Source organism: Lygodium microphyllum, chromosome 5, assembly GCF_053477565.2.
Source record: "Lygodium microphyllum isolate KBCC chromosome 5, Lygodium_microphyllum_v1.1.10, whole genome shotgun sequence".
NCBI lineage: Eukaryota > Viridiplantae > Streptophyta > Polypodiopsida > Schizaeales > Lygodiaceae > Lygodium > Lygodium microphyllum.
In genome coordinates this window covers 72506441-72526953 of record NC_141139.1, presented here as the reverse complement: position 1 = coordinate 72526953, position 20513 = coordinate 72506441, and the positions used below count along the sequence as shown (strand labels likewise).

Here is a 20513-nt window from a genome sequence, read left to right as displayed (position 1 = left end):
ATAACACTATCATTCAAATAACCATCCATAATCACATATATCCCAATGTAAAATCCAAGAGAATGGGCTATTGTAAATGATTGTAAATTAGCCCCCAAAACATAGCCAAAATAAGGGCAAAATAGGAGGAACTACCAAAGTATAGAGCTGTTCACCAATTGCAAGTCATAGACTGTCAAAGTACAATGTGTGCTTTCCAAGACAATGGTGAAACTGTAATTACAGCAATGTTGAATTAAAGACAATAGTATATGTCAATCCAACTGTGGGCAAATAGCCAAGAAAGAAAGCTCCCATAACTAGGGATATCTAAGTAGCAATCGAGATATAAAGAATGCAACTAGCAATGACTAAGTGTAGATAACTAGTACCAAAGACTACCATAAACTCAAATTGTCAATAAATCATACATCCCATAAGCATATATATCACTGACAAACTGTTGATAGAGGTAAATGTCGGTGTCCAAAGCATACGGAATCAATTTATTCCATAAGCGAAGGTAACTGCACCCAATGGTATACAAGAGAGTATATACATAAACCAAGGGTCCCACTATCTCAAAGTATCAAGCGCAACTGCATAAAGAATCCTAAGCTCTAATGTCAATAGCAAATAGCTTTCATTGAAGCAAATCTGAATGCCAAATGAGCAACACAAACTCAAGACATCAAGTACATTACCATCTATAATCCATGTTACATCCAAGAGTATAAAACCTAAGTAAGTCTTCAAATCCCTAATGTCAATGACTAAAACAACTAAAGCATAAAGCCAAAGCTCCAAAGCACTCAATGTAACTCAAATCTAAGTGGTAAAGCCATCCATGATCATATTCGAGTCCATGTATCAATGTTAGATATCAATGCATGTAAGTGGCATACCCGAATAACATCAAGCCTCAATAGGCACAAAGTTACTATTAATAGATTGTTATCCAAATTATTATTACAGAGATTAAATTCTACAAAATAAAGCTAATCAAGCTCTAACTAATCCAAATAACATTGCAAAGCATAATCATAATATTCGGGCACCAAAATCTCATCGCCAAGGCATTAAACATGCATAATGGAGCTCATTGTGTGTTGTCCAAACTAGAACTGTTCTATTCTATGTGAAACAAAGAACTGAAAACTATGATATTGTATGCAAACATTATGGTCAAAATACAGAAGTATTGCCAAGCTACCATAGTTGTTAATGACTTTTGCAATATGCTCTGTATCCACTCAAAAATGGATAGAATGGTGGCTTCTCAACTCAATAATCACTCAACAAGGCTTAACTAAGCCTTGGGAAGCTCCTAACAAAGATTCATCTTTACTATTAGTAAAGGGGAGGTTGGGGGCGGGTGCCACGTGGCAGCCCCCAACCTCCCCACAAAGAAACGTGGGGGCAAGTGTCACGCGTCCAGCACCCGCCCTCGCCGCGAAAATTGCACTTCGCGCAGGGGCGAGTCTAGGCACGGAGCGCCTAGTTCACCTTAGTTGAATTGTGGTAGCCCCCCTAAAACTACAGGAAAAATGTGCATTAGGGTCTTAGAGTTGTAAAATCGGTAGTTCATGTAGGCTTAACCTAATTTGTGTTTTCTTAGAAAGGGCGAGTGCTCTTTTTAAAGTTTATATCTATGAGCTTCATATGCACCTAAATTGCTTTTGGATGGACCATGGTTTTTCGTAAGACGATATATTTTTTCGGTATCAACACCCCCCATACGAGTGAGGCAGATGACTGGTTCACCTTTAGAATTCGAACACAGCCGGAATGCAAGCAGACAGAGCTAGTGTAAACCAGGAAGCTCTCCAGGCCAAAGCCGTTGTAACTCGTGCGAGGGGGTCATCGCGAGGACAGTGCCCAAGTCTTCCTGTATATAAACAAACTGCCAGAGTCGAGACTGACCAAAAAGTCAGGCAGGGCTGCCCGTAACAATAGCGTGCGCACTGGGAGAGTGTTGTGTCATTTTCCCCCTTCGCATTCTCATGGAAGCAAGCCAGCTGGCCTAGCCTTTGTGTCTGATATTCTTCCTGCACAGCTTCCCGCTAGGGTTTCTTGCGCGGCCACATCCGTCGAAGCCATGGCTGTGAGCAATTCCACGCAGGACGTTTCCATGAAGGACGACTCGGCCACAGAAACTCCCGATTCGCAGCAGCAACCGCCGCCGCCGCCGGCCTCAGCCCCCCCTCCGCCATTGCTTCAGCGTAAGTGATCTCATCTGAAGACACCTCGTGTCTTTTCTGGTGCATCTTTTGCTCTCACATTGCGCTTGGCGGTCGTAGATTTGAAGAGCGTGGCCACTCTTGTTGAACGGGGTGTCGCCATGAAGGAGATGAGGCTGATCGGACGTGCCCTGCGTCATATGATGTCTCTGAGGCGGAAGTTCAAAGGATCTGTCCTCGCTGCATTTCTCAAGCACGTGCTACCTCCTTCTTCTGAGGCTCTCTCAAGGTTGCTGCCGTACCTGATAAGCAAGGTCGGGAATTCTGTTATTTCGCACCATGTGAAACAGTCCTTATCTGTCAATGTGAGTTGTATCAGTAGAGCATTCGGTTCCTGCGCCTAGTTTCTTTCTTATTCTCAGGATTGCCATTGGTAGGGATGTACACGGCTACTCATATCAAAAGATGAACTGAATATTTGTTTTTGGTAACTCGACCAGCACTGCTAGCAAAATGATTTTACACTGCCTTATTGATCAAAGACTGGACTTATTTGCTGAAGTTGTTATTCCTCTGACTTTGTTACCATGATCCAATGTCCACCCCATGTTTATCATCCTCACACGAGGATTGCTTTGTACAGTCCTTGAGAATCTTTGATGTTGATGTTAATGCTGACGTTGAATATCTGAGTCTGAATAAGCTCGGGGGCATGTTCAGATCTAATTTCTTCCTTCAATATACAATCATGGATCTTTGTTTCATCCAAGCCACTCTTTTATGACCTCAACTTTGTATTCATGGGTATGAATTGCTCAATTCTTTGGATCCTATCCTAATAATGGGCTACTTGTCCATTAGTGATTGCAATCTATACCTTAAAAGTGGCTGTTTGATAACTAGAGTATCTAGTGGAGTTCTTGCATAAAACAAGATCTGGCTTGAGATAAGTGGACATCCATCTCTTGTCTAGATATGGCAAACTCTTTATCTTTTTCTATGTTTTGAATTTCTACTATTGATGCTCTTTTTGTAAAATAGGAAAATTGAGTGGGGATGATGTGAAAACTACAAGGGCTGCTTGGAGGTACTATATGATATCTATGGCATCAACCTAGCCCAAAGCCTTGTGATTTTTGGTCCTTTTTCATCTTAGGTATTGGACCGAGGACATTTTGGAAGCTTATGAGCCTTCTTAATTAGGCTCTCATCTAGTGAGAGTAATGATGATAATGCCTTTGTTTTTTTGGTTCAAGAGTCTCTTATAACTTGGTTTATGCATTGTTTCTTTGATATTGCATACATGCACGTATCAAAACTTGATTTATCTCTTGCAATTGATTAAGTAATTGTAACTTTTAAAGATTTTTACACCAATAAACAATAAAGGAATTCTAGAAAGCTGCAAGGTGCTAGCAGCAAGTTGCTAGCAACAAGGTTGTTTATAGAAGCAATGTGCGTTTTTGGTTGGTTACATCTCATGATTTAAAAAAAAGCACAGGGATTAAAAAAAAAAGATTTACATGTTGATTGAAATTGAGCCATGCGATATAAATTAATACTAACTAAGCGGCAAAATGCAAGAGACACTATGGCTCCAAATCGGTGGCTTATTGCCTTGTCTTCCTAGCAACCTTTGTCCTTAGTGTGGTTGCTAGCTTACTTTTGTGTGTTTTGGCATCTTATTTGATGCAGGGCTACATCAATATTCATCATCAAGGGAAAAGTCTACTTGTGTATAATTTGCTATTCGAGTAATCATAGGAGTGGTTAGGGTGGATGGATCATTGGCCACCAAATGACGTGTGTTTATCATTGATTTTTTCAATTTTTACTTAAGTGGAACAACCTCATCAAGATGTGTATCACTTGAAGTGTTCTAATAATCTTGAATGAAAGGCATTATGTAATTTGAAAGCTCTCGAAGTGCTTATTTGAATGAAAAATTAGAATATTGCTATTGGTATCAATAATTGAAAGGCCCCGAGTATTTGCTAGACAATGTTGAATGCTTCCTTTCTTTCTAGAGTGCTTTTAGAGTCTAGCCTTTTTAGACTTTGGAAGTGCCTAGTCAGCATCTTTCAAATTAATTTGGCATACATGCTTGTTTTCCTTCTCTCTTTGGCTCTTATACTTTGGCAATACCTTGCTTGAACTTTAGAAGTGCAAGCATGATATTTGAGTATTTTGATCTTTTGTCATCAAAATAGGTGGGGAATTGCTTCAACATATACCACTTTCCTAAGGTGTTATCTGTGTAAGACTCAACCAAAGGCAAATGCTTCCTAGTTTGATTACTTGCTGTAACATAGCATTTTAGTAGATCAAGAAATGTGGAATTGCCATTCTTGCTATACCCATTTGTTTGAGGATGATAAAAATAAGAAAATTGAAGCCCTCCTGAAACACAACCATTTTGGGATCATGATGCATGGTGTTTAAACATATGCCTAATGAATAGTCACCATGCAATGAGCTGAAATGAATCTTCATTGGAGTTAACACACGTTGGTCCAAATGCTAGTGGACATGATTTTTATTGCGATTGCCTTGGTCTTAGTTGGACATGGGTGTTTGAAGCTTAGTTACTATTTTTTCCCACTAGTCTTTCTTTGTTGTCCTTGTATTGGATGATTGGAAAGTGGAGGGGATGTTGCCTTAAAGAGGCAGACATAATACAAACTAAAGAGTAGGCCAGTCATCATTAAATATGGTCAAGAATACAAGTTGGCCAACATTAAGTGTATGCTCAAAAATGAAAAGCACTCAGCTCATGTTCTTGTATACCCAGAATATATACCTTGCTAACACTCTAACTCAAATCATGGGTGATAAATATAATAAAATATATAATGATGAAAGACGCACCATAGTACATATAACGACAACAATAAGATATAACCATGGATACCCAAGTAGTCGGTGATTGAGCCACCATCAAGGTGTCTTGGAAAGACAATGATGTTGATGTCATCGTATCAATCCTGGACCACAAAGAGTAGAAATAGTTGAATCTCGGTGCTTGATACAAACTAGCTTTGTGAAAAGCCCTATCATACTAGGAGCCAAAGGCAAAGCATGGAGCTGCATGAGGTGCAGCGAGTGCTGAATAGCTTCTCATGAGGCGGCTGCTCGATAATACAGCAGCAGAGTAGAGTGCCACCGCACTAGCGACGTCGCTGCTCGTAGGATTGGGGGCAAGCCAAGGCTCAAAGAGCTAGGCCAAAATACCGATTGTTGCCAAGCAACTCGATAAGTACCAACCTCATGATGACCCATATAGCTTTGTTGAGCAGTTTGAGCAAGTTTGCGAAGCCAACGGCCTCAACGAACAAACTCAACGCTCGCTAGCGTTCAGGCTTTGCCTAGGCGACAAGGGTAGGATGTGGTATACGAGCTTAGATGCTGCAGAGCGTACCAATCCTCAAATTGCTACTTTGATCCTAGCTATGCAGCAAAGGCCCTAGCGGCTCAAGAGCCATTCTTCTAGCCCTAATGGCATCATCATCCCTCATAGACTCTTCAATGCTAGGAAGGGATGTGAGCAAGTAGTGGCGGTGGGCATCCACGCCTCATCAATATTTAAGCATTGTGGATGTTAAACCGGGCTTTCTAAATGCACCAATGGATATAGCTTTGTTGAGCAGTTTGAGCAAGTTTGCGAAGCCAACGGCCTCAACGACCAAACTCAACGCTCGCTAGCGTTCAGGCTTTGCCTAGGCGACAAGGGTAGGACGTGGTATACGAGCTTAGATGCTGCAGAGCGTACCAATCCTCAAATTGCTACTTTGATCCTAGCTATGCAGCAAAGGCCCTAGCGGCTCAAGAGCCATTCTTCTAGCCCTAATGGCATCATCATCCCTCATAGACTCTTCAATGCTAGGAAGGGATGTGAGCAAGTAGTGGCGGTGGGCATCCACGCCTCATCAATATTTAAGCATTGTGGATGTTAAACCGGGCTTTCTAAATGCACCAATGGAGTCTGACAGATTCAAATCTTGAAGTTAGTTTGCCTTTCAGGCTTATGATGGGATGTTTGATAGAGAATGGTCTTTGCTCCTAGTTTGTTGCCGCAAGAGGAGACACTTGGTGGTCTCACCAAAGGCAAGGAATTGATGCATACACTTAATTGTAATATCAATTCGAAATCCGAATACAACACCCATACAAGTTGTAACATTTTCTATTGAGTAAAAAGACCCATAGCTTGGCAAGGACACAAATACTAGCTTTCATTTACTTTTGTGATAATCGATATAATTAAATGCATAAACCAAGAAAGGCTGGCCAAGAGCTAGAGCCAAATAGGAGATATAGACGCCTATGGTGGAAGCCCAAACTCAAAATCACATGTATAAAAACCAGAATTTAATGGATAAGCTCATTCTTATGGTGTGCAAACTTGAGAGTATGCTTCGTCTCCTTGCTTATCTGCGAAGAGAAAAAATGATCCCAAGGAATTGCACTTTGTTGCACTGTCACGAAAGATGATTGGTGGAAAGACGCAACTAGCCTAGTGAAAAGCATGAATCCCATGTATAGTGTCCTTATATTGATAGACATAAAGAAGGGGAGCATCATTGATTTTCTTTACGAGTTCATGGACAAGATTTGAGAGGCCTTGGACACAAATACTACATTGTCAGCTTCTAGGTACACATTCTTTCAGAATTAAAATTTTGTAAGATAAAGAGTTGCTTTCATTTTGCTTTTTTTTCTTAAAAAATTTGTGATTTCATTACATTTTTCTTTTGTATATGAAGAATTAGGGATTTGAAAGACATATGAAACCGATATTGGGATTAGTTTCATTGGTCTATTTATGTAGTTGTCTATATCCTTCATCCTATATAGAGGAATAAACACTAGTATGGCAACAAAGAATTAGAGGATGGATGTAGGTTGTGGGAGACGACGATGATATACTTTTGAAATTAGAGGATGAACGTCTTTTTTTTCACAATCAAAGTAGTGTATTTGGGTCATGCACTATAGAGTGAAAGGAGACTTAGTTGCAACAAGTCTCTTGGTGGGAAAAATATGGCATTGAGTTATCTATCTTGGTAAAAGCAAATATTTGATCCATTACCCAACTCCCATAATACATATTGCTATTTGATTTTTATTCAAGCATTGAATTCAAACTTTCTTCTTCAGAAACACATTGCAATGAGAGTTATCTCATAAGGTTGTAGCTTTAGGCCTTGTGAGAGGAATTGAAGTACATGGGCTTTGCTCCATACCAAGCCGAGAAATAAACTCTCTACACAACAATTGGAGAGATTAGTCTTTTACGATTGCAATTTACAATTGCTTGAGCAAATTGACTATCCGATTTGTCTTGCCAAGTGAATTTGAACAAGATAGATATTACAAAATGCAAAGAGATGCTAGATATTCCACGTGAGGAAAGAGATATCTATACTATGTTATACAAGGAGATTGCTACATCTTGTGTCACAAATATTAGAGAGGAGCTCTAGGTGGTGCCAATACTTTGGAGGCACCTCTAGCTATTGAGGATGCATTTGAGGAGTTTTTTGGGATTGGTAGTAGTAGTGGGGATGAGGCTGATGACATTGAGTCAAGAGATGGGGAGATGGGTGTGGATGAGGATGTAGATACCATTGAGGCTTGACTCAAGATTTTTAATTGAGGACTTAAGATTTGGACTTTTGGGTACTTTGAGTTTAGGATTTTTGATTTTATTGTCATTTGAAGTTTGAACATGTTTATTAGCAACTTTTATGATTCATGTGATATATCACGTGGTCCATGGATTCATTATGATGCTATTTAGAGACATGTATTGTTATTACTATTTTGACATTGATTGTAGTTTTTGTGTGAGCAAATCTATGGCATCATCATGCTTCTTTTATATTCATGAAATGTTAAATTTGGACAAAGAATCATATAATACGGTGTACTATATATGTATTATGTAAATTGTTTGACTATTGATTGTTCACTTAGATTCAATATACAATATTGAATTAGGTTCAAAATATGTTTTGCTATGGTCCATGGGGCTAGAAGTATTTTTATATGTATATAAAATTTCAATAATTTTCATCTTGAAAGAAATCCGTTTCTTACATTTTAGGAAACTCGGATGAAACTTTGGAAACCTGTTTCGGACCTCCCGTTTCTGAAACCCCTAGCAACTATGCCTTGAACCCTTGTGTCTATAGGATTGGGACTGAGAGTATGAGCAGGAGAGAGTGTCTCACTCTAACAGATTGGGAAATGCAGCAAACAGCCTCCAAATGAGCTCTTGCAGCAGCAAATGTAGATTTGGGAGTGTTTGGATCAGTGGCGGATGAAGTTGGATAGTACGAACAGTGGGCAGCAGGCTGGAAAAGTGTCGAAAGATGCAGGTGACAAGCAGCAGACTGCAAACACATCAGATATGAGTGCCAGATGAAACTGGACAGGATGAACGGTGGGCAGTAGGCTGGAAAAGTGTCAGAAGATGCAGGTGACAAGCAGCTGACTGAAAACGCATCAGGTATGATGATGTGGCTGGCTGTACAGCAGGGCTAGATAGTAAACACAGATATTGATGATGATGTTAGCACTCAGTGACGGTGGCACAGTGTAGAATGCAGGCTTGAACAGGTAGATCAGTAGCAAGCACAGCCTATCTTGGACAGTAGGTTGCAAACAGTTGCCAGTGGTAGTAGACAATTTGATTGTAGGTGCCTATCTGGTAGACAACAGCTCAAACTGAGATATTCTTTGTGGATGGGGTGTGGACAACAGAGATAGGTGCCAACAATCTGCAAAACAAGAAGAGGGCTGAGTGGTGGGCAGCCCATCTATTTATAGAAGTGTCTATCCTTCCAAATCAGGGACACCCTCTAGGAACATGCATGGTTTAATGAAACTTTGGTAATAATCGAGGTTTGGGCCTGTAATAAAGTGTTAATTAGGTTATAATGCATTTTTTAGCTCAATAGCTTTGTGAGCATGTTTTAATTGTTACTTTTGGATGATGGTATTAAATGTCTATTTAGTATTGCCCTTTTAACTACTGAAAGGATTTTCAATTGCAATACCTGATTTGAAATCTGTTGTAGTGGATTTCCTACAAGTATATGATATTGCCTTTTGAACTTAGAATCATGGATTTTCAAAGACTAATGTGAGTGGAAGTGAAAGCTATTAGGGTCAATGCAGAATCCCTACTGTTTGTGTTAACAATTGATTGTTAGCTTTGAATAAAGAGGCCATTGCATGATAAAGTCACACTGTATATGGAAGTTATGGCTGATGAGATCTATGGCTAAAGTCATTATCTACATCTAGCTGCCGTACTTTTGTCTGTCAATATCCTTGCCCTGGATCTTATCGACATGGCGATAGTGCCTAATGTGTTGATGATAGTGGTCTTAGGTTGCCTGTTTCCTGTGATATGTTCAATAAGTGCCGAAATCACATGTTTCACCCATATTCAATGGATGTGTGCCCATTATCTTGGAAAATCATTTGCCAAATTGCTCATCTAGAGATCCCTGTTCATAGCCCTCAAAAGTATTAAACTGAATAAAAATCTTCCTTTTGTTATAAAGTGTGTGATGGCCACTTTTTGCCTATCAACTTCAGCAAGTGCAACAGACTGGTGCTTGTGGCTGAGTTTGTACTTTTCAGTTATCATTTCATTCTATAATCTGCTTGATATGAGAATAACTGGTTGGTTGTGCAGGATGACGAAAAAGAGATGGAGGTTGACAGCCCACCAGGAACTATTCAAGCTGTCTCTCACAGGCAAACTTCACTTCCTGAGTTGGAAATTCTAAGTTACTTACTTGTGCTTGTGTTCTTGATTGATACAAGGCAATACAAAGAGGTGAGGAAATTCTAGTTTTAATTTTGAAGTTAAGTTTCTAATTTAGTTGTGAAATGAGTATAACATAAATATTTTTTCTTCTGCCGCAGGCTAAGGCTTGCTCTTCTGTGGCAATAAGTCGTCTTAAAAATTTAAACAGGAGAAGTGTTGATGTCATTGCAGCCAGACTTTACTTCTACTATTCTTACAGCTACGAACTGACAAACTCACTAGTTGAGATAAGGGGGTAAGTTGTGACATCTTCTAGCTACAAAAAGTATTTAACTGGCTGATGGCAATTTAGATACGAAAAGTTTTTAACTGGTGGATGGCCTTATGAAATGAACCTCTTTACTGTTGGATAATGCAGGACCTTACTGGCCTTACACCGGACTGCCACTCTCCGCCGTGATGAGTTGGGTCAGGTTGACAGAAAAAATTGATTTATGCATACTTATATTATTTGAACATGTAAAATTGTTTATTAGCTGCACAAAGGCTTCTCATACTATTTGTTTGCGCAGGAAACTTTGTTGAATCTTCTGCTGAGAAACTATTTGCACTACAACTTGTACGATCAGGCTGAAAAGTTGCGGTCTAAGACACAGCGTTTGGAATCTCATTCAAACCAGCAGGTAATTTTTAGCTATCACGATTTTCCCTTTGATTTTCACATTTCCAAGATTTTTCAGGGGTCTGAATTATTCTTTTTGACAGCTGTGCCGTTACTTGTATTATTTGGGAAGAATACGAACGATCCAACTTGAATATACAGATGCAAAGGACAGTCTTTTACAAGCAGCTCGGAAGGCTCCTGTCAAAGCTAGAGGTTTCCGTATCCAATGCAATAAATGGGCTGTGATCGTTCGCCTTCTGCTCGGTGAAATCCCTGAACGAACAACATTTATGCAGTCTGGCATGAAAAAGGCCCTTAAACCTTATTTTGAGCTGACAAATGTAAGTGCCAATAAATTGCTACTGTTGATTGAGGTGTATGAGGGATTGTTACATAGTCACAAGTTATGACCGGAGGGACCCTTGTGATGCCGGGATGCTGTTTCAGTGAAGTTAATGTAGCAGGATGTGCCACAATTTTTGGGGAAGTCAGTTTTGTGTCACTCACAAGGGGATGCATGGGATGGCATCAAGTCACACCATGTGCTGTGACAGGAGGTTCGGGATGGGATTGACTGAGAGGCCAGACTTGCTTTGTGTTCCTCTGTGCTTTTTGCTGCTCCTTTTGCCCGCCGAACATTATCTTGTCTTCTGTCATCATTTGCTGCAGCCCACCAGCCCCCAGTCTCACTGCACTAACCCATGTCAGTGCGCACCAGCCTGCAGCCTCTCTTTCCTGACACCCAGCTTGCAATCCAACCTCTCCCTCTCTCAAAAATTTGAAGGCCCCTTCCCCCCCCAAAAAAAAACACCAAAATAAGTACAAACTTTTTCCAAAATCTTCTCTCACCATCCCTGTCAGTTGTGACTATGGATTAAAAGCATTTATAGGTCTCATTCCTTGTTCAAGAAGCAGCTTTAAGGTGCAACTTGTCTTTTTTGTCCGCTGGGTTGCAGCCTTTTATGTCTTCAGCAGCTTTATTTCCAGTTTTCACTAGCTTTAGGGTTGAAGATTGCACTGATGTATGCACATTTATTTGTTTAAACATTTCATGCATGATGAAATTGTGTTTGAAAGATAATTAAGATTTCAAAGATGTGGTTGTGCAGGCTGTTCGAATTGGAGATCTAGAGCTTTTCCATGGGGTTGCAGAGAAGAATTCAAGCACATTCCACACTGACAGAACTCACAACCTCATTGTGCGTCTGCGGCATAACGTGATTCGCACTGGTCTTCGAAATATAAGCATTTCATATTCTCGCATATCACTTGCTGATGTGGCAGCTAAGCTGAGACTGCATTCGGCTACAGCAGTTGCAGATGCAGAGAGTATTGTGGCTAAGGCTATAAGGGATGGTGGGATTGAAGCCTCTGTGGATCATGCGAATGGATGGATGCAGTCTAAGGAAACTGGGGATATATACTCTTCTAATGAGCCTCAGCTTGCATTCCACTCTCGTATTGTCTTTTGCCTAAATACTCACAATGAAGCAGTGAAAGCCCTTCGCTTTCCACCCAATGCTCATAAAAAGGAGCTTGAAAGTGCTGAAAAACGGCGTGAACGGCAACAACAGGAACAGGAATTGGCAAAGCATATTGCAGAAGAAGACGAGAGTGAATTTTAGAAACCCAAGGCTTGCCATTTCTTTCAGTGAGATCTACTGCAAAAAGATTTTGTCGTCTTAAGTACTCATAAAAAGAGGAGTACTGTTGTACACTCCCAGCATGTTTCTCTTTTTGAACTGATTAATAGGCTACCTTCAGGACTGATCTCTCTCTCTCTCTCTTTTTTTTCCGTAAATCTCTCTCTCTCTCTCTCTCTCTCTCTGTGTCTGTGTCTGGCCGTCCATCTCTCCCCTCAGTGTTTTGGTTTATTAGTTTAGGCTTGGATGGCAAACATTTGTTCTCTCCTACATTGCTGGAAATGGATAAAGGGTTTCTATTCGGAAACATGTGTGAGAAAAGTTAGACTGCGGCTAGGGCATTCAGATGTGCTTTTTGCTAATGGGAGTGGTAATACCAGGGTGGACATTGATTTTTTCTTTTTGGGGGAGGATGTCTCTCTCCCCTCAGAATAGAAGTTCAAGATGTCTTCCAGGTTGTATGGTCCATATTATATAAGGTCAGCATGGGCGCCAAGCAATAATATGTCCTACTTTTGCACAATAAGGGATTTAATGTTCTGAAGAAAGTGTTGGCAAATGACTGGAGTAGGCATGTCATGTGGTTGGTAAGAATGTCCTATTTATGTGGCATGTAAGATGGCTGATTGAAGGTAGAACTGTGTTGACACCAAAGTATTTGCGTTGATGCATAGGTCCTATTTGAAGAAATGATCTGGGAGATTGTTTTAGAACCTGGACCAACGTCTAAAAGTATATCTGTTCTAAAACAATAATTTCTGTGGAAATTTTGTGGCCTGTGTGCTAAAGAACAAAGTTTGTCAGAGATAATATATGTAGACAAGCATTGTCCATTTGTGTAATATCTAGTTTATGGTGGGGATACCATTGGTTTCATGGCCTTTGGTTATCTTGATTTGATTGAAGCTGGATCATCTGTAATTTTTGAAGTTAATTTTCTAACATTATTTGACTAGCTTGAATTTCTGGAAGGCATATTCATCTTTGTGTAATTGTTGTTTGTTCCATTTTTGTTTGTATGTTTTGGGTCTTAAATCGATGCTGCTTCCAAAAGCATGCCATGAGTAGTTTTTTTAGCAATTGCCATGAGTAGTTTTTACCATTGGTTTCATGGCCTTTGGTTATCTTGATTTGATTGAAGCTGGATCATCTGTAATTTTTGAAGTTAATTTTCTAACATTATTTGACTAGCTTGAATTTCTGGAAGGCATATTCATCTTTGTGTAATTGTTGTTTGTTCCATTTTTGTTTGTATGTTTTGGGTCTTAAATCGATGCTGCTTCCAAAAGCATGCCATGAGTAGTTTTTTTAGCAATTGTCATCATCTGAAAAGTTTCTAATTGAGTTCCAATCATTGTAGTTTTTATACCAAATTGTTTTCTCTATTGGCTAACAAGTTGGTGGTGCCAGTTTTGGACTGTTGGCATCTATAACGAATGGAGAGACTTGGCTAGTCATTTGTAGTAGTAGAGTGAAGTGTTGGCCAGTGACAGAGAATTGTGTTTCTTGTAAGTTGATAGAAATGTCTTACCATGCATAGGTTTTTGGCATGGAGTGCTAAAATGGTCAAATCAAAGCTTTCCTTTTGTTTAAATTTCATTGGAAAAGCAAAGAACCTATAAAACTGCAACAAAAAATTTGCAAACACTAAGTAGTCGGATCAATTCAATGTCAAACCCTACCTGAAACCAATCAAAGTTTGCATCAATGGGCTAGTACTCTATTTTTAGTTAGCAAGTAGCCTCTTGCTCTTGATGGGTTTAATAACAAGACATTGATAGCTGACAGAGATGTAGCCTGTTGTTGGAGTAATAACGTCCTTGGAGATCTCATGCTACCTATGATTGGAGCTATCCTGCATTGAAGTACTTGCAAAGTAAGAGAGGTTGGTGATGTAGCAAGAGGCTAGAAATGAAGCTTGCACTTCATATCTTGGTGAATTGAGATATTGAAGCTTGTGAAGCAAGATCAATCGAGTGAAAAATGCTTATAATAGTGCTGTTGGCATGCGCTTGTAATACAATAGGCTGTGTGGTAGCATGTAGCATGAACTTGCCTACTTCAAGAATGTTGTTTGTGCCTTTTTAGTGTTGCATTTGTACACCAAAAAGGGAGGGATATAGTGGAAGGTATTAGGGGGCTGCTACATTGTTAGCCCCCTTACCTTGTAAGATAAGATACAAAAAATTAGAGATTAGTTTATGGTGGTTGTGTGGTCAACTTAGTTTTGGTATCAAATGAACCGTGGGTGGTAGATATTGATGCATCTTGGTATTAGGTATTGTTGGACAGTTCAAATTTATTTGTGGCTACTGTGTGGTCCTCAATTTCAAGTTTGGCATCAAAATGGTCACAAAGCACTAGCTATTGATGTATGTTTAATCCCAACATATGGTCATTTAGAACCACTCAAAAGTCTTAAATTAAGTGACATTTGTTCATGATCTTTTGATCGATTAAGAAGTGTAGTTTCGGGGTTTTTGATTTGTCCATGTAGCAATATTGTCCAAAGTAAAAGCATTTGAATTTGGGTTGTCTTCAAGTTTCTTAATGGTGACTTTGAAATTTTTGTTGGAAATGCATAATATATTATTTTGCTTCCTTTTGAGCCAAGTTATTTTGTTTACCTACTCAATAATGCTTAATATCTTTGACCAAGTAGGATGCATGTGACCCCTTGTTCTTCATGAATAATCTTTTGCTTGAAATCATATAGATGTGAGAACATGAAGATATTGATAAATTTGTAGGCAAGGATCAATGCTTCTATCAAATTCATTTGGAGAAACTTCAAGCATTAGGAGATCTCACAAGCCCTCTAGGTGAGGTGAACATGGTCTTTAATTGTAGCAAAAGCAATTGTTAGTGTGGAGCACATACACCCAATGGCCATTACCTTCATTTAAGAGGGTTGATTGTGGTGGATCCACGCTTTGGATGCATGTAAGGTGGTTTTGTTTAAAAGAGACCCTTTGCTAGAAAAGTGGTGTTTGAGGATTAAGAAGCAAGTGATTGGAGATGGGTTATGCTATAACTACTCGAAGTAATGGATTGGACATGGTTGATGTCAGGAAGTGTGCTCGTCGTCTTGAATATGGCTTGCTTGAGGAGCATAGGTGCATGGAAGTTGTTGCTATTGGTAATGAGTATTTGAAAGCTCTTATGTATGTTCCACCACTAGAGATATCAAAGGGGCTAACAAGGAAAGTATAGATCTTGAAGGAGAGACAAAATGGAAAGTTGTAGAAATTAAAGCCAAGATCTCATCAAGAAGTTTTCGAGATTGCCACTAATGGATCGAAATATTTATGTTGCATTGATAGGCAAGTGGGAGTTGTTTGAGGAGATATTTGTATGGAATTCATGTGCTTGCCTTATAGGAAATCAAAATAGGTGAAGATGAGGCTAAGAATCTTAATGTGGTTGGCTATGTCCCTATAAGCTAAGGGTTGTAGTAGAGGCAAAGGTAGTGCTACGATCTTGATGAGGGACTCACTAGCCTAGTTGGCATGGGTAGATGATGATGGGTTGGTAGTGGTAGTAAAGTTAGTGGTTGGGGTAAAAATTCTTATCGCAGTTGTATTGTATGCTTCTAGATCAAAATTGGAGGATAAGCTTGCACTATCTATGAAAGTCTAGAGTATGATGCTAAAGGATGAATATAGGTCTCACAGCAATGGTGGACTCATTAGCAAAGAAATAGAGGAGTGGTAGATGCTTTAGGATATGCACCCATTGCTAGATATAGCAAAATCTTTGGTCAGGATTAACCACCTTTGTTTATTTGACATAATGATCAAATGGGGGATACTTGGAGAGCTACACACTTTGATAGAATCTAGGCCAATATTGAAGCTTGGTGGATGTTTGCTAATCGTAAGCTTAATGTCCTCTTAGCATGAGAGTGACATCTAAACATTGTCCTATGCAATACACCTTTAGATTGCTTTGTGTGGGTGATCTAATGAGGGATTGCCACCCTTCATTTAAACACATAATTTTTGAAAGACCCTCTTTGTAATGAGGATTAAGCATTTATGGGGTGAAATAGAGAGGGTTGCACGGGGCCATATGAAGACATGGAAATAGTGCAATAGGGTTGTCACTAAAGAAGTGAAGAGACATGGCTGAGCTACTACTCATGCAAGGAGAGTATTTATGGATTGTGCTACACAAGGAGATGTTCTATTCTCTCTTCTCTTAGCATTTGGTAATTATCTTATTCTTTGTTAGCTCTTATAGAAAAGTGAAGAATACCTTAAAAAGTTAGAATCTTGTAGAAGTTCTGCTAAGGTACAACTGAGGTGAAGGGAAGCAAACTGGGACGTGCAAGAAGTTTAGGGAAACCATGAGCTATGTTGAAGGCAACAATTAAGTCAAACAAACATGTAATGAAGACATTATGTAGCTTCCGAATCTTAATTGGCCTCCATATTATGGTCGGAGTACTCTAGGGTGGTTGATTATGTGGAAAAGCTTAATGAGTTCTTTCAAGGGCACAAGGTGGACATTCCCAAGGACATTGTTGCTCTTTTGGGCATGCCTTTTTCTAAGGGAGAAGTGCACTGTGCCTAGAAGCAAATGAAAGATGGAAACTCTCCCGGTATCGATGGACTCTTGACACAAATCTACAAATGCATTAAGGATGTGTGTGAAGCCGATTTTACCAAAGTTTTGAAATGTTGCTCGAGCAGAGGTAACATCCCCGAAGTGATGGATTAGGGTTTAATAAAGCTAACTTTGAAGGCCCCATCTAGGCTTAAGATTTCGCAATGGAGGCATCAAGACTTTGCTTCCTAGGTTCTTTCACACTTGACAAAATGGGTTTTCATATGAAAGGAGAATCCAAGGTGCAATGTTGAATCTTGCGATGGCAATTGGCTAGTGGGCAAACATCAATTCTCGTCAACATGGACTTTGACAAGGCTTATGACCAAGTAAGCTAGAATTTCATCACTATGTTGGTTGAAGACATGGGCTTTGGTAAGTCGACTACAAATTCGCCTACTGCGGATCTACATGTAGCTATTAAACATTTCTAGATGCACTTTTCTACATTTAATTTGTGTCGTTTTCTACATGCAATTCAAGTAATTTTTTTGGACGCGATGGTTATTCTCCTATATTTGCATACAGTTTTCAGTAATCTATTCTTTTTACCTGTGATTCATGATCTACTTAAGACAGTGGTATCAAAACTAAAGCATGACCTATTTGAGATCATCCTATAGTTTGTATATCACTTTTGAGGTGTGCATCTCAATCATTGAGTTATTGAATTAATTTACCTATTAAGGAAACCCTCCATATAGATATAAACTCCACTACATGCACAACGTGACCTACGTCTCCTGTTTATAAAGTCCTAATTCTCACTCTTATGGGTTGTTTTGAAGTGCATAACATCTTATTCTCTTTCGATAAAAGGATCACTTGTATGCCTAATATGCATCTCAAATGGTCCCATAACCACTTGAGCCATATAAGTGGCCATGTAAGGGTTCCAACACCATCTCAAGTGACTATGCCCTATTGTGGATCCTTTTGGTTATGTTGCATTTTAAGTTTCTTATCCTTTCCTTTCTTACATCATGTAACACTTGATTAGTACCATGATAAAAAGTTAAAAAAGGAAATATTCCGCTTCAATGTATTCTTGTCTCATATAGTATGCAAAACTAGGCGAGGATTTGAGTGAACTTGCAACTCCATATTGCATAGTACATTGTAAGTTGCAATATAGTATTTGCAAGTTTAATATATGCAATTTGGGTAGTCTTGCCATTCTACAATACATGTGATATGGTTAATATGCAAAACAAGTCAATGAGTTGGGTGAACGTGCAACTCCAGAGTGTACAATATATGTAAGTTGCAACATAGTATTTGCAAGTTTAGTTGATGTAATTTTGGTGTCTTCCCATTCCAAAGTGTATGTGATATAGGCATTTGCATTTTGTAGGTTTAGGCATATGTACTTTGGGTGATTCTCATTTCCAAGTTTAGTTGATGTACCTCGAGTAAAATTACAATTTCATAGGTTATGGCACATGTATTCTGGGCATAAATACTATGTAAGTTGCATGCTAGTATTCATAAGTTGAGTTGATGCCATTTGCGTAAAGTTTCAACTTTAAAGTTGCTTTCATAATCCATGCATGTGCAATTAGGTGCTTCCAATTTTCCATATCATCGTATGCTCTCTAAATGGAAGAGTGTTGATGTTATGAATTTATCTTTCTTATGTGATGTTATTTGATGTCATTCCCCTAACCATTTTGGTTTATATAATGACCATTCTAAATTGTGTGATGTCATAATAACCATAACCTAGTTGTAATGTTGAATGGGGCTAGATGCTAAGCCACATATTAAGTATAATATTGTTGTTTCCTAAGTCTTTTAGTACACGTATTATTGTAGGTAAAGAAGCAAATGAGAGGATAGAGTCCTTTCTTCCATCTACATGCTTTTGCTTCCTTTCATCCACATGTGCTCCCATTCTCTCAATCGCTCCATCCTATGAGCCCATCCAAATCTAGGATTGTCCTTAGTTCATTGTTTAACAATGACATTGTGGATAGTGCATAGGCATCCATAAATTGTATGCTACCTTTTGGATTGTCCTTTTAGTCTCCTAGTGTGAGGTGCTATTGTATCTTGCCTTTCGAAAAGTCCTTTTAGTCTCTCAATGTGAGGTGCTATTGGAGCGACCTCCTTCATCCCTCGTTGCAATGCATTCATCTACTATAAACAATCCAAGTGTGTGAACTTATCCCTCATATCGGGTGTGGTCGAGTCCCAACATTTGCAAAGGTGTTTGAGTAAGAGAAATCCCTCACATTGAACTACTAGACAAAAAAACAACTTGAGATGCAATCGACTGTGCAACTTTGCACTCCTCTTAGATCCTTTGTAGTAAACATTAGAAGAAATAAATGTTTATGCAACATAGAAATAGTAACTTTACTTGTTAAGGTTCATTGAGTGAGCACGATTAGGGTTTAGAGATCTTTATGCATTGCACTTTTTTGGTGCATCTAGTCTTATTAAAAGGAAATGTCATGTTTGTAGAACATTTATGCTTTTAAGGGGAGTTCTTGTAAATGATACATACACGTGAATCAATACATTCTATAAACATGTACTTAAATCAAATTTGGTAAACACATACTTTTCAATACAATCGCAACAAGAACACATGGCAAACACATACGTTCAATACAATTGTGTTAACTCTCAAACAAACAAGGTGGAAAATCGGAAAAATCTAAAGCAGAAGATAAGGTCAAGGCAAAAGTGAAACAGGAGACAAAGTGCACCAAGAGAAATATGAAGACACAAGAAGTGCAAAAAAGTCTTGAATTAAGGAGAAAAGCACACAAGAAAAGCGCAAGTCAATACTTTGTGAAAGATCGCAAGGTGCACCTCGATTTATTTTAAGAGTGCTGGGCTCTCACCCGTGCAATTTGTAAAGGTAGATGGGCGGTAGGAAGGAAGCTAGGAGGATAGGAGGACAATGGAACAAAGAGGCCTAGGCCATGGTCGGCTATGTAAAAAGGGGATGACCGCCCAAGGAAAAGAGAGAATGTATATAAAGTTCAAAAAGTGAGTGAGAAGCTCATTCTTGAGTGTGGCCAAAAGTAGCTCTTTTCTTCTTATTCTTATTCTTCTTTTTCTTCTTCTTCTTGCTTGCTTGCTTGAGCTTGTGCTTGAGAGAGGGAGTGTGAGGGAGTGAGTGTGTGAGGGTGAGGGACCGTGGAGTAGAAGCTCTCCATCTTCTCCTCTCTTCTTGTCTTGTCTTGTCTTCTCTTGTCTTGCTCTCACGGCAACAGAGCTTGGAGTGTGGAGCTTGGGGATGGAGCTTGCTTGAAGCTTGCACTTGGATCGTGGAGCTACCGAAGTGCTCGGGAGAGGAGGTAACTCGATCGGGCATGGAGGTAAGCTCACTACACCCATAGAATGGATAACGCGTTGGCTATGTGAGAGGTAGCCATTAGTGCTTGACTTGGAATGCTTAAAGCAATAAGTGGTCCGTGGGTCTTGGCGATTGATCGCCTCTACATTTTGGTTCCATTGATGGAACCAAAAGATTCAAGCCTTGAGCACTTGCACGCTTCGAATTGAGCATTGACGTGGGGTTTTCCCCGAACCAATACTTGAGGTAGATAGGTAGGAAGCGAGGGAGTTTGAAGAGGTATTCGATCTCCTTAGCAAGTAAGTTTTTGGTTTTTTGGAATTGGAAAAGCAGGTTGGAGTAGTAT

The 20513-nt window shown here is 39.4% G+C and overlaps 1 protein-coding gene across 1 annotated transcript; it reads left to right on the top strand.

Annotated features, from left to right (window-relative positions):
• The first annotated feature begins 1800 nt into the window (after window positions 1–1800).
• On the top strand, window positions 1801–12374 carry LOC148035970 (putative 26S proteasome non-ATPase regulatory subunit 3). The gene is made up of 8 exons (XM_087677953.1): window positions 1801–2201; window positions 2280–2473; window positions 9868–10011; window positions 10101–10237; window positions 10361–10415; window positions 10515–10625; window positions 10708–10947; window positions 11716–12374. Exons 1-8 carry the CDS (start codon window positions 2078–2080, stop codon window positions 12229–12231), a joined length of 1521 nt encoding a protein of 506 aa, XP_087534079.1. The 5' UTR covers window positions 1801–2077; the 3' UTR covers window positions 12232–12374.
• The last annotated feature ends 8139 nt before the right edge of the window (window positions 12375–20513 follow it).

Bases quoted from the DNA above. Each gene is read 5' to 3' on its own strand.
- LOC148035970 (XM_087677953.1), top strand. From the start codon at position 2,078: ATGGCTGTGAGCAATTCCACGCAGGACGTTTCCATGAAGGACGACTCG. The intron at 2,474-9,867 runs GTCGGGAATTCT...TTGGTTGTGCAG, and splicing joins TGCCGTACCTGATAAGCAAG to GATGACGAAAAAGAGATGGA. The intron at 10,626-10,707 runs GTAATTTTTAGC...TCTTTTTGACAG, and splicing joins AATCTCATTCAAACCAGCAG to CTGTGCCGTTACTTGTATTA.